We start from the raw sequence: 12,111 nt of genomic DNA, 5'->3' as shown, positions 1-12,111 counted from the left end.
AAGAGGGTCCCCAGGAGGGAAGGTAGTAAAAAGGAGAAGCTACCTGTGGGCGCTCTATGGGGGCAAAGGAACCTGCTGATGCAGAATGGCCATGCTGCAGGGCTGAGCAGAGGAAGGATGAAGACTTCTGAAGGTTCCTCCCCAGCCCAAAACCCCCTAGGCTTTCGTTTCCTCTAAGGGCTGCATTGTGGCAGGACAGTGAGCCAAGATTTGTCAAGTGTTGCTACATCCCCTGCGAGCACTCCCCATGCCCCTGACATCACTGGCTGCTCTCCCCAGAGACATGGGCTGGCCGTCAGCCAAACTCCGTAGCCTGCTCTTGTTTGGTTTTAAGTTTGAATCCCCAGAAGCAGCCTAAAGGGCAGAGCTGGGGCTTTGTCTCACCCATGAAGGCTCAGGCTCCTTCATCCCTACAGCGGCTGATGGGAAGGGGAAAGCAGGAAGGATGTCTGGTGGCAGAAGGAAGGAGATGGCTGCAGCTTCCATCCCAGCACAGCTCTGGAGCATCACTGCCAGAGCCTCAGCTCACCCTGATCTGGCCTGACAGAGACAGAGCCTGGCTGTCCCTTGCTCCACATGCCAGCCTCCTGTGCAGCCCACCCTGCTGAGGCTCCCATCCCATGTGGTGCAGTTGCTATGCAGGTCCCTCACATTACAGGGGTTACACTCTGCTCAGGGGGCTTCCAGATACCTTGGCCACCCTGTGCTGTTGTTGTGGGGGACTAGAGTGACCCCACAGCAGCTCAGACACGTCCAGCTGTGGTGCCAGTTGTGGTGTCCATGGACTTCCGGTTGTCTTGGAGTTCTCCCTGAGCAGGGTTCAGAGCAGCAGGATTGTCCTGCAGTTTGCAGAGCACTTGCACGTCTCTAGCCTGGCTGGAGCTCAGCTGGGGCTCCTGGCAGCTGCCTGGCACCTGGATGCACACCTGCAGAGCACTGTGCTGAAATGCACGCCAGGTGTTTCCCTCTGTAGTGACCCTGGGAAAGGCTACCTGCACCCTCTGGGGAGAGCCAATCCAGGCTTTGCCTGTCCCTGGCTGGAGACACCCAGGCACTGGCATGGACAGTGGGTGGGTTCTGGCATGGTGCTGGCTGCCCTGGTACTGTGCAGCCCATAACCTTGGGAATCCTGAGGCCAGGTGAGCCAAAAGCCAGCATAGAGCAGCACTGCTGCTGTCCACCTTGGCTCCTCTGTCAGTACCCCATCTCCTTCACTGATGAGGAGATTGCCATATTCCAGCTCAGAGCCAGGGCTCACCAGCCCAACAACAAAAGTGTGACTTGAAAGTGTCCCAGTGTCTGTGCCAGCTCCTTGCTCTTGGAGAAGTTTGGCTGGTGTCCTTAGTGGTGAGGCGCAGGGTACACAACCCTCAGCCTGTCCTTGTGGCTCCCAGGACATGAAGTCATGCCATGGGGGTCTCTGGTGCCCCCACAGTACGGACATGGCCAGGACCTTCTGTGGAATGTTTGCCATAGGGGGCATTTCGTGAGAAGAGCCAGGAGAGCTTTTCCCAGCCTTTCCAGAGGAACTCCAGTGCAGACTGGCTTCTTTTGCTGTTGCTTGGGCCCCTGTCATTCCTCAGCAGCCTTGTGGCAGGCTTGGACACACCTTTGTCCTGGTCATGGACGCTGCAGCTCTGTTCAAGTGTGTTTCACAGTGAGCCCAAGCACCAGACTCAGAGCTCTGGTTCCTTTAGGTGTGTCAGGTGTGAGGTTTTTGCTCTAAGCTCACATCTGTACTGCATGCAGGTGTAAGGGCAGAGGAAGGCATGGAGGGCAGGTTAATCATCGCCATGGGAGCTACAGCCTGGGGATTTATTGGCTACAGCTACATGGGATTTACGGCTTGGCTGGGACATGCGTGCAGCTTTGCTTGTCAGTGGTGTCTCTCTGAGCACCCCGCCATAAGCATCGCCATGCTGAGTGAGCTTCAGGCTGCCACAGGTAACGGTGGCCATAATGTGATGGTGTATGGGACAGGTGACGATCTGTCCTGCTGTGGTGTCTCACTGTCTGCTGAATACGCCCGAGATAAAGGGAGGCTTGTGATGTTGGAATCCCTGAATTAGCTCCAACACAAGTGTAAAGGAGACTACTAGGGAATGAGTCTGTCCATATATGAGTTTCCTGTCTCTTCCTTTCCTGGAAGTTATTAAGTGGAAGTTCTTCTGCCATTCATCTGTTTGGGAGGAAGATGCTCAAAAAGTTGTCTAATCCCAAATCTAACTGGGGACACAGAGTGGATTCCTAATCTGCCTTTAGAGGAAAATCCCAATTTTGCCCTCTTTCAGGATCATCAGAAGCAGAGATACTCTGAGGAAAAAGCCTTAAGGACTTTCCAGACCTTTGCTGTCTTTCCTCTACAGCTTATTTTATTTCTCATTTCCTTTAGCTGATGTCACACATTTCCTCTTCTCTAGTGACTCTGCAGTCATGCTGCAATTGCTCTCATTCTGGTCCCCTGTTCTTAAGAGCTGCCAGTGTGGAGACTGTCCAGCCCCGGGGCAGGGAAAATAACATCTGGGAGACAGCCAAGCATCCTCAGTGAAACCCCCACCGCTACTAAGGCTGAAGATGGACATATTGTGCTGAATTTTTTCAACTCTGGTAAGCAGAAAATATACTTTATTAGTACTATTCCTCTTGGAATATACTCTTGCTGATGGCAGAGCTTGCTTGCATCTATAAGCCAGTAAATCCTGACTGGGAGAGCATGGTCCATGGGAGAGTCTATAGACTGGGAGCAGCATCAGCAGGTGTCCTGGCCATGCTCTGCTGCTCAGCTGATTACTTCCACCTTCAGCCCTGCATCCAGTGGGGCTGATGATACAAGCCACCTGGGATTACTGGCTGGGGGACTGTGGACAAGGCAGTGGCTTGGGCTGCAGGTCTCAGGGGGTTTGGCCAGGTGGCACAGGCTGCTGCAGCAGAGAACAGCCACCCATACCCTGCCCATGGTGCCTGCTTGTCTTTCTGCTGGCACAGGCAGTATGAACAGGCTTCAGAGAAAGGGGAACTGCCTCAACAGGACAGGCTGAGTGAGAGCCCCTGTATAGTGCTCCAGAGCCCAGGGCTCAGGGCATGCCCAAGTGTACAGAGACATGAGCTTGGGTTCCTTAGGCTGAAGAGGGAATTGGGCATTGGGTAAATTCTGTGGGGAATGGTGCTATGTTCTCTTCAAGCCGTGCTTAGTAGAAAATATCACTTGGCTCATGAGAAGGAAAGAACACCTCTCTTGTGATTACGTGCAGGACACTGGCATTGGAACAGCACAGCCTCCTCATGCAAAGATAGGTGAGCTCTACCAGGTGCTGCTGGGGCCAGGAGATGGCACTACCCTCTCCTGCGGGCCACCTTTGCCAGAGATTTCAGCAGACTGGAAGCAGTCACGGAGCATGTTCTCACACTCACCTCTCCATTTCAGAGCACAGCCCTCTGGCTCAAGCCCACCTTCTGTGCAGGACTCTGCTGTGGAGAGGACATGCATTTTTGCTCTCCCTTCCACCCCATCTGCTAAATCTGGCAGCTGGTGTGTAGTCTGGAGACCAGTAAAGTTCACCAGAGCTCCTGGGTAAAGCTTGGTGGCCACCATGTCATTGTGCAGCACCAGAAATGGAGGCATAGGTGGACAGTGCCCTGGGGCACTGTCTGAAGGGACTTTGTGAACAACAGCTGTGCCCAGGTATTGTATGTGAGCACTTCTCCTCATGAATCCTGCTAGAGAGATGCATTACCTGATTTCTCCCCCCAGCCCCGCACTCTTGGTATACTCAGCTCTGGTGCCACAGGAATAGAGCACCTTTCATTGCAAAGATCCCAGCCCTAAGCACCAGAACTATTTGCTGGTGTTGCAGATAGTCACAGCAGTGTGAATTTATGATGCAGATTTGGAAAAAAAAAAAAAGAGTTCTCTAATGATCTTAGGTTATTAGGATTTCTTGGGTTTTTATTCCTTATTCTAATGTCAGAGTAGTGTATCAAACATAACACTCCCCACTAGTTTGTCTTGCCTCTGCACGGTCTCACCCCTACCCTGAATGTCCATATTTGCCTGGTGCCCTCCCAAGCTGAGATGCAAATCCTGCCACCCAGCACATCTCTGCAGTGGAGATGGCCCCTCAGAGAGTGGCAGAGCTGGGCTGAGACTCAGACAGTGATGCAAGGTCACGTTGTGACAATTACTGCTTCTCATCCATCATAGACGAGGGTGTGCAAGCTGATCCCTGAGATGACCAGGACTTGCCTTATGTTCTGCATGAATCAAAGGAGAACAGGGGACAGAGAGTGGGCCCTGCCTGCTCTGGATCCCCTCCATAGGGCAGCAGTGAGTGACAGAGGGATGTGCCAAACTCTGTGGCTACACCCTGATTGTGTCACATCCTAGCTCGTCCTCCTGGCTACCATCACCTGAATAATCTACTGCCCTTTGGAGATCAGGGGGCTCTCAGCAGGGTGGCAGAGATCAAGGTGAATGAGGAGAAATACATGTGTCACCTGGGGCCAACTCCCACTACTGCCACAGCTGTGTGTCCATTCCACACGGACTGTGGCTGGAAGACTGATCATAAGGACACTTGGAACCCAGCATTGCCCAGCATGCAGCTGCCTGGGAGGGTCCAAATCTTGTAATTGTCGTGTCCTTAGGGGACCTGTGAGGCGTGAGGAAGAACAAGACATCAGGAAGATGACTGCTACCTTCCTCTCCTAATGACTGGAGAGCAGTACCAAGGGGTGCAATTCTGTGGAAAAAGGGAGAGCAAGCTCTAGCTCCAGCTGACTTCCCCATTTGCAGAGGAAAATTGCAAACATGCAAATGTGTAAATGAGGAACAACAGCACAAGGGCACCCAGGGGGACTCAGCCCACAGAGGATGGGATGGGGGTTCCTGGCACTGCCTGCTGCTGGGGAGGATCCAAAATGTTTTGAGGCAGAAGGGCACCTGCTCAGCAAGTCTTTGGGGAAATGCCTGTTTTCCATGGGGCTGGTGGAGCTGAGGCAAGCCCAGTACAATGAGCAGCACCCGGCATTCCCAGCATAACTCACTCCAGTTTAGGCTTCATGACTGGTGGTAAAGTTTACTCACTCTCAAGGAAAACCACTGTGTTCTGACAATTCCATTAAAAACTCAGCAGTCTCAGCCCCAGCAAGCAGCCCCACTGAGGGCTCTCCCACTGCTCTCCCTGCAGCAGCCACTTGTCTTGCCATGAAGGGACAGGGAGAGAAAAACATGCAGACCTGCAGGAGCGTGTCATGGTGACGTAAGTGCTTGCCCAGCATCACACAGGCAGTCAGTGCTGGAGCTGGGAGCAGGTTGCGCGTCCTCTGAAGGGTAAAAGCAGCAGGTTAAAGTATACAAGGGATTAGATGAGATTCATGTAGAACTGAGACAGGGATGTACAATATTGAGGATGCAGAAATTTGATACAGAATCATATAACCACAGACTGGTTTGGGCTCATCTCATTCTGCCCCATCATGGGCAGCGACACTTTCCACTATCCCGGGTTGCTCCAAGCCCCGTCCAACCTGGCCTTGGAGACTTCCAGGGATGGACTGACTGATATGTTCAAACTGTAGGCAAGAGTTGAAGAAATCCCCAGTGAGGTGGAGACTGCTAATACCAAACCCTGAAGGTGTTTCTGTAGAGACAGTGTTTGCCAACAGCCTGACATGGAAGTGCAGAATTGCTGCTGCTGCCTCTTGCATCTGACAAAGAAATGGGGCAGGGGGGAAGGGAGACAGGTTGATTTGATGACAACTTGAGTTCAAAATGATGATAGCCAAGACTTTAAGATAGATACCCTGAGGTGAGAATTAACAATGTGGCACAAAACATCACTCATTATTTACTGAGAACAACAACTGAGAGGTCTGGTGGCCTGTGAAGGGGATGTTGGGTGTCTGCAGTGCCGGAAGCTGAGAGACCAAACACAGTCTCTACAAGTGTAAGCAGGAAAATATCAGAAAACAACAGGTAGATGGTGACTGGAAACGACCCCATGCCCAGCAGGTCTGCTGAGGAAACAGAGCTGGGAGGAGTAGTGATACACCAGCCCTGGGCTGCCATTTATCCAGACCTGGGCAGGCTGGAGAGGAACCTCATGCATTCAGCAATGGCAAGTGCAGAGTCCTGTGCCTGGAGAGGAATAACCCCATGCACTAGTACCTGCTGGAGGCTGCCCTGCTGGACAGCAGCTCTGTGGGAAGGACCTGGGGGTCCTGACAGACTCCCACGAGCCAGCAGTGTGCCTTCGTGGCCAAGAATGCCAGTGGTGTCCTGGGGCACATGAGGAAGACTGTAGCAGGTTGAAGAAGGTGATCCCGCCCCTCTAGTCAGCCCAGGTGAGGCCACATCTGGAGTGCTGTGTCCACTTCTGGGCTCCTCAATCTAGAATTAAACTCCTCAAGGAAGTCATGAAGCTCCTGGGTCTAGTAGAGGCTGCAGAGATGATGAAGGGGACTGGAGCATCTCTCTGATGAGGAAAGGCTGAGGGAGCGGGGGCTGTTCAGCCTTGAGAAGAGATTTCCCAGAGGGAACCTCATCCCTGTCTGTCTGTGTCTGCAGGGAGGGATGAGGACAACAGGACCAGACTCTTTTCAGTGGTGGTCAGCAACAGGACATGGACACCAGGCACAAACTGAAACACAGGAAGTTCGATCTGAATATGAGAAAAACTTAGCTGTGAGGGTGACAAAGCCCTGGAACGGGCTGCCCAGAGAGGCTGTGGAGTCTCCTTCCCTGGAGTTATTCAAACCCCATCTGGATGCCATCCTGTACAACCTTCTCAGGGGAATCTGCTTCAGCAGGGGCTGGGCCAGGTGATCTCCCTAGGTCTTTTCCAACCCCAACTCTTCTGGGATTCTGTGAGACATTTTTACCACATATTGTTTCACTTTAAAATAAGTATAAACAAGTTAAAAAGTATCAGGAACCATGGTGGGAGGTAGGGGCATGGGGGAGGTGGCAGGGGAAGAAACGAGAACCAGATGCAGGGACAGGACGAGTCATAGAAAACAGTCCTGATTATAGTAAAAGATTAAAGAAGCTTGAGACAGGGCTCATATTATTTTTAGCTAGGAACAGATTATTTTATCTAAGAACTCTCATGCAGAAAAGTATTTTAAGATTAGAGATGAGTGATCTGAGACCTCATTGTAGCAAACAATGCTGGATGAAGACACAGAGGGGTTTTTTTGTATGTTGTGGAAATGGGATCAAAGAGAGGAGCAAGGAGACAGGGCAGGTGTCTGGCTGGAACCAAGGCATCAGCAGAACTCCTATGGTCATAGCTGAAAATGAAAGGTGGGGTTTGGCTTGGCAATGGGGCCAAACCAATCAGCTTGATTTATGCTTTCTATTTTTAGGTAAGAAGAAAAGCTACAGCAGGAAGTTGTGCTTTAGATGTGCCCACTCAACACCATGATGTCTGGAAAGGGCAAAGAGGGTGCGGAAAGCAGTGCTGATTCCTACATTTCATGCCACATAGACTCCGAGTTTCGCTACAACCTCTTCACTGTTTTCTACAGCATTATTTTCATTTTGGGCTTTGTTGCCAACTGCTATGTTCTCTGGATTTTCAGCCATATTTACCCCACCAAGAAACTCACTGAAATCAAGATATTCATGGTGAACCTGACAGTAGCTGACTTGCTCTTTTTAGTTACAATGCCAATGTGGATTGTTTACTACTACCACCATGGAGACTGGATCATGCCTGAGTTCCTCTGTAATGTGGCTGGGTGTTTATTTTTTGTTAATACTTACTCTTCTGTTGCCTTTCTGATGGTCATCACATACAATCGTTACCAAGCTGTGACTAATCCTATTAAAGCTGCTCAGCTGACCACCCAGAGGAGAGGTATCTACCTATCAGCAGCTATCTGGATCATAATAGTGGGCAGCTCTTTGTATTACCTTTTTGACAATAATACTAATCAGGAGGAGGTTGACTCCAGGAATTTCACGCGGTGCTTTGAGCGCTATGACTCCTCGAGTGATGTTTCAGCTGTTCTCGCCATTCATGTCATCATCTGCATCCTCTTCTATATCATTTTCTTTTTAATACTAGGTTGGAACATTGTCATTATCAGGACCTTGTTCTCCAAGTCAGTGCATCCACGGAAGAGCACTCACGTCAAGCAAAGGGCCCTCTGGATGGTGTGCACAGTGCTGGCTGTATTCATCATAAGCTTTGTGCCCCATCACATCGTGGACCTGCCCTGGACTCTGACTGTTCTGGAGCAGTGGAAGAAGGAAAACTGTCAGCTGCGCCAGCAGCTCAACGATGCTCACCAGGTGACTTTGTGCCTCTTGAGTACAAACTGTGTGTTGGACCCGATCATCTACTGCTTCCTCACCAAGAAGTTCCAGAAGCATCTTTCTGAAAACCTGAAAAGCATGAAAGGGAGTCGCAAGTGCTCCAGGCAAACAACAGACACGGTGATCGAGGGCACCATTCATCAAGAGGAAGCCATTAGGATCTGTTAGGGCCACTCTGCATGTTCTGATTGCACATGGAGAGGTGTGAATTATTCACTCATCTTTTCTCAGGAAGAGGCGCCAAGGGACACAACAGAGGACCAGGATTTTATATTTTCTTTTTCCCGTTAGATAGAAGAATGGACACTCCTTTCTTCTATCACATGCAATTGGCAGAACTGGAACCTGCAGTAATCTGGCAGCAAAGCTCCTTCTGTCCGGGCTGGTGTTCTCATGGGCACTGAGAACAGCTCAGATGACCTGCTTTAATGTGAAAGAAGTATGTCACTGAGCCTCTCCAGTGAGCAGCTAGAAGCTGAGCACGCCAAAATTACCCATCCCTGCTCCTCTGCCTGCCCAGCTCTCGCAGAGGATCCAGTATCAGAGCTGTAAGGGACTTCTAAAAGATCTGGAAGAACAGACTGAGCTGTGAGTATCATCTGGTGGCTTTTCTAAGCAGCTTACATGGTCCTGTGAAGAGAGTCTGAGCTGACAAAGCTCTTGGGTGGCTGTAAGGGACGTAGTCCATGGACATCCTCAACTGCTGTCAAAGAGATCTGCACCTCTGATCCCTTCATCCCTTCTTACCGACTCACCTGGTCTTCTGGGATCCAAACTCAATAGATGTCTGGGAGTAGCTATTATGAATCTTTGCTTCCAGATCTTGAGTCAGTAAAGTAGGGAAGGAAAGGAAGAGAAATTGGCAGTGCCTCAGCACAACTCCCTCCCCCTCCACCAGATCAGCATTATGGCCAAAGGCCACTATGGTCTGCCTTGGCTTCCTGTGTGAGAGCAGAACTGGCCAGCCAGTGGCCTCATGCACTCAGTTTAGTAATTTCTGACTGACTGCATCTGTTTGTGACACCCAGTCTTGCTCAGGAGGCTCCAGATAACAGAGGACTACTGTCAGCATGGGCATTATGATAAGAAAAAAAAGCTTAAAATGCTTCTGGATCTTTGTACTTATTTATTTAAATTGGGGTTATAGTCATTACATTATTCCTTCCTCCAGCCTTTCCAGTTCTGCTGCAAAGAAACGAAGCTGATTAGTTCTTGATCTACAGCAAGGGAAGTGTTAGGTCAGGGCACTTGACAGACAAATAATTCACACACTCCAACAGCACTGGAGACCCCTCACCCAGGGCCGGATGCAGTCCACTGGTGCCCAGGGCAAAGTGGTTTTCCATGGGTGCTGAGTTCTGTTACCAGTCATGAGACACTCCGGGTTCCTTTTCTGACCCAAATTGCTCAATCTAGCACAGGAAATTGGGCAGAGAAGGGAACTTACTTGTTTTCACAACAGTTGTTGGTTCCCTAAATGATCTAGTCTGTTGATGACAGGAAGAGTGTATCTGACCTGTGACACCAATTATTCATGTGCAGGACAGCAGCCTTCCCACACCTGCCTGAGAACGGGAGAGATAAGCTCAAGCCTTTCCAAAGACAGGGCCAATATTTGTACTGCTTTGCCTGTATCCAGTGGAGATATGGGTCCTTCAGATGTATGCTCTGGAGCTCCTCAGGCAGCTTGTGTCCTTATTTGTGCCAATGAGGAAAAGAACGAAGATATTTATTGTTCTAAGGCCATTTCCAGGGCCAGCCCTGCACTCCAGGCCCAGTGCCAGACAGAGGAAACAGTCTGATCACAATAGGAATGCATCTCCCTCCTAGTCCTGGGCTCTGTTCCAGTAATGGCCACCCACAACAAACACTTGCCAGCACCTCGTGCTCCTCAGGCACGTTCAAAGATGCACCCTGATTCTGCAGAGCCACAGCACACGGGAAGGGAACAATTTCTGTAATTTAAAAGCCTAAATCTGGCTTGCTGGAGGAATCTGCCTCTGTTTCTGCACTGTTCTGTGGGCATATTCTGGATGAGGAGCTTGGCAGCTGGTGGGGAGGGGGGGACCTGCTTTCCCCCCTTGGCTCCCAGCAATAGTGGAGCTCTCATTTCACAGATCCCAAACCCCCGAATAGATGGAGTTTGGCAACTATCGGAGGAAATGGAAAGAAATTTTACATGGAGAGCTGGTAGATGCATGATCTACCAATTCCTGGAAAGCTCGCAAGAGTTTATAGTTTAGCTCTTCACCATGGGTACATAAGAGGCTTTATTCCATGGCTAGCACTGTGGGCTCAGGGAACAAACATTAACTTGCATCTCAGGAAAAGGCTAAGTGGAGGGAAAAGCCCCAAGGCCACTTCAGGAGATGTTGCAGTAATTAGTCAGTAAAAATGCATTTCTAAAAACCAGGCTAAGCTGCCACTTCTGTTCCTGGAATTACTTTCTTGTTTTTACTGCAATGTTGTATTACTCTGCTTTACCTTGCAATGAAATGGATCCTCAAAAGTTCTTTTAAATAAAGTGTGTTCTCCAAGTGTTTTGCCCTTTAACTTTTCTGACCTTCTCATCTTTCTGTATTTATACTTGAAGGAAAGCCTTGGTACCACACCGAAACAGCTCCAATGTGCCTTTTGGGTTTTTTTTATAACCATCATATGAACTCTTGGGAGAGGTGAAATTAAAGGCTCAGCAAGGTTCTACCTGCTAAAAGGGAAGGGGAAAGAAATAAGTTCAGATAGGAAACAATTTACGAAAAATCTGCTAGAGCTCTCCAAAACCCAACCAGACAAAACCCCCTGGACTCTCTGACCTGCATATGGGAAATTTATACAAACCAACTGTGTTGGCATCCCTCCCCCGCCATGGAGCCCTGGGAGAGGGGCCCTGAGGGCACAGACACGGGGTTTCCCTGCCCCTGCTCAGCCTCGTTCCCATTGGTTGGTTTGTGTTCCCTGCGCGGGCAGAAGGACCCTTGGTCCCGTGACTGGAACAGTTCCTCGGCAGAGCTCCGGCCATGCGGCTCGAGAAATAAACATCTCTGAAACAGCTAGCAAGAATATGTCTGTCCATATATATTTCCTTTGCACGGGACTCCTGGTTTGATATATGTATGTTGCAGTATCCCCACTGCAACACAATTGTGCGGCTCAGATGTGACAAACCATTTTAACGGATTGGGTTTGCGGGGCTAGGCTGTGGTAGCGGAGAAGGCGAGGGGTGGGGAGGGCTGCAGGGATGTTTTTTTTGGGAAGCTATCAGAAGCTTTCCCCGTGTCCAATGAAGCCAAAGCCATTCGGCTCCAGGGCGGACCCGAGCCCATCAGTGACGGTGGCAGCACCTTTCGGATAACATTATAAAGAAGGAAAAACAGTTATTGCACAGGAGCAATTCGTAGCCAAAGAAAAGAGTGAGAATATGTGAGAAACAGCCATGCAGAGCCCAGTGTCAGTGGGGAAGGAGGGCAGGACTTGCTCCAGGTGCTGGGGCTGACATTCCCCTGCAGCCCATGGCGGGGCAGCGCATGGTGGGGCAGCTGTGCCCCTGCAGCCCATGGAGGGCACGGGGGTGCAGAGATGCACCTGCAGCCCCTGGAGGAGCCCACGCCGGAGCAGGGGGATGTCCGAGAGACTGTGACCACGTGGGAAGCCAGAGCTGGAGCAGTCTTGGCAGGACCTGCGGACCCGTGGAGAGAGAAGTCCACGCTGGAGCAGGTTTGCTGGCAGGACTTGTGGCCCCATGGGGGACCGGCAGTGGAGCTGCCTGTTCCTAGAAGACTGACCCCATGGGA

General features: G+C 50.6%; 1 protein-coding gene across 3 annotated transcripts in view; it reads left to right on the top strand.

Moving 5' to 3' along the window:
* PTAFR (platelet activating factor receptor) overlaps positions 1-10,939 on the top strand; it is a 13,629-nt gene extending 2,690 nt beyond the window's left edge. The window contains exons 2-4 of one of the 3 annotated variants that reach the window (XM_017731574.1): positions 2,421-2,607; positions 6,566-6,819; positions 7,366-10,939. In XM_017731574.1, coding sequence (XP_017587063.1) covers positions 7,403-8,488 — 1,086 coding nt within the window. In that variant the 5' untranslated portion in view covers positions 2,421-2,607; positions 6,566-6,819; positions 7,366-7,402 and the 3' untranslated portion in view covers positions 8,489-10,939. Of the gene's footprint in view, positions 1-2,420; positions 2,608-3,424; positions 3,683-6,565; positions 6,820-7,365 lie in introns of all 3 variants that reach the window. The other 2 variants (XM_017731575.1, XM_017731573.1) reach the window with 2 other exon arrangements.
* Positions 10,940-12,111: the final 1,172 nt, after the last annotated feature.

The sequence above is a fragment of the Corvus brachyrhynchos genome, unplaced genomic scaffold (genome assembly GCF_000691975.1).
Source record: "Corvus brachyrhynchos isolate BGI_N302 unplaced genomic scaffold, ASM69197v1 scaffold454, whole genome shotgun sequence".
Classification (NCBI taxonomy): domain Eukaryota; kingdom Metazoa; phylum Chordata; class Aves; order Passeriformes; family Corvidae; genus Corvus; species Corvus brachyrhynchos.
The sequence above is the reverse complement of the archived record's forward strand: the minus strand, read 5'-3'. Positions and strand labels throughout refer to the sequence as shown.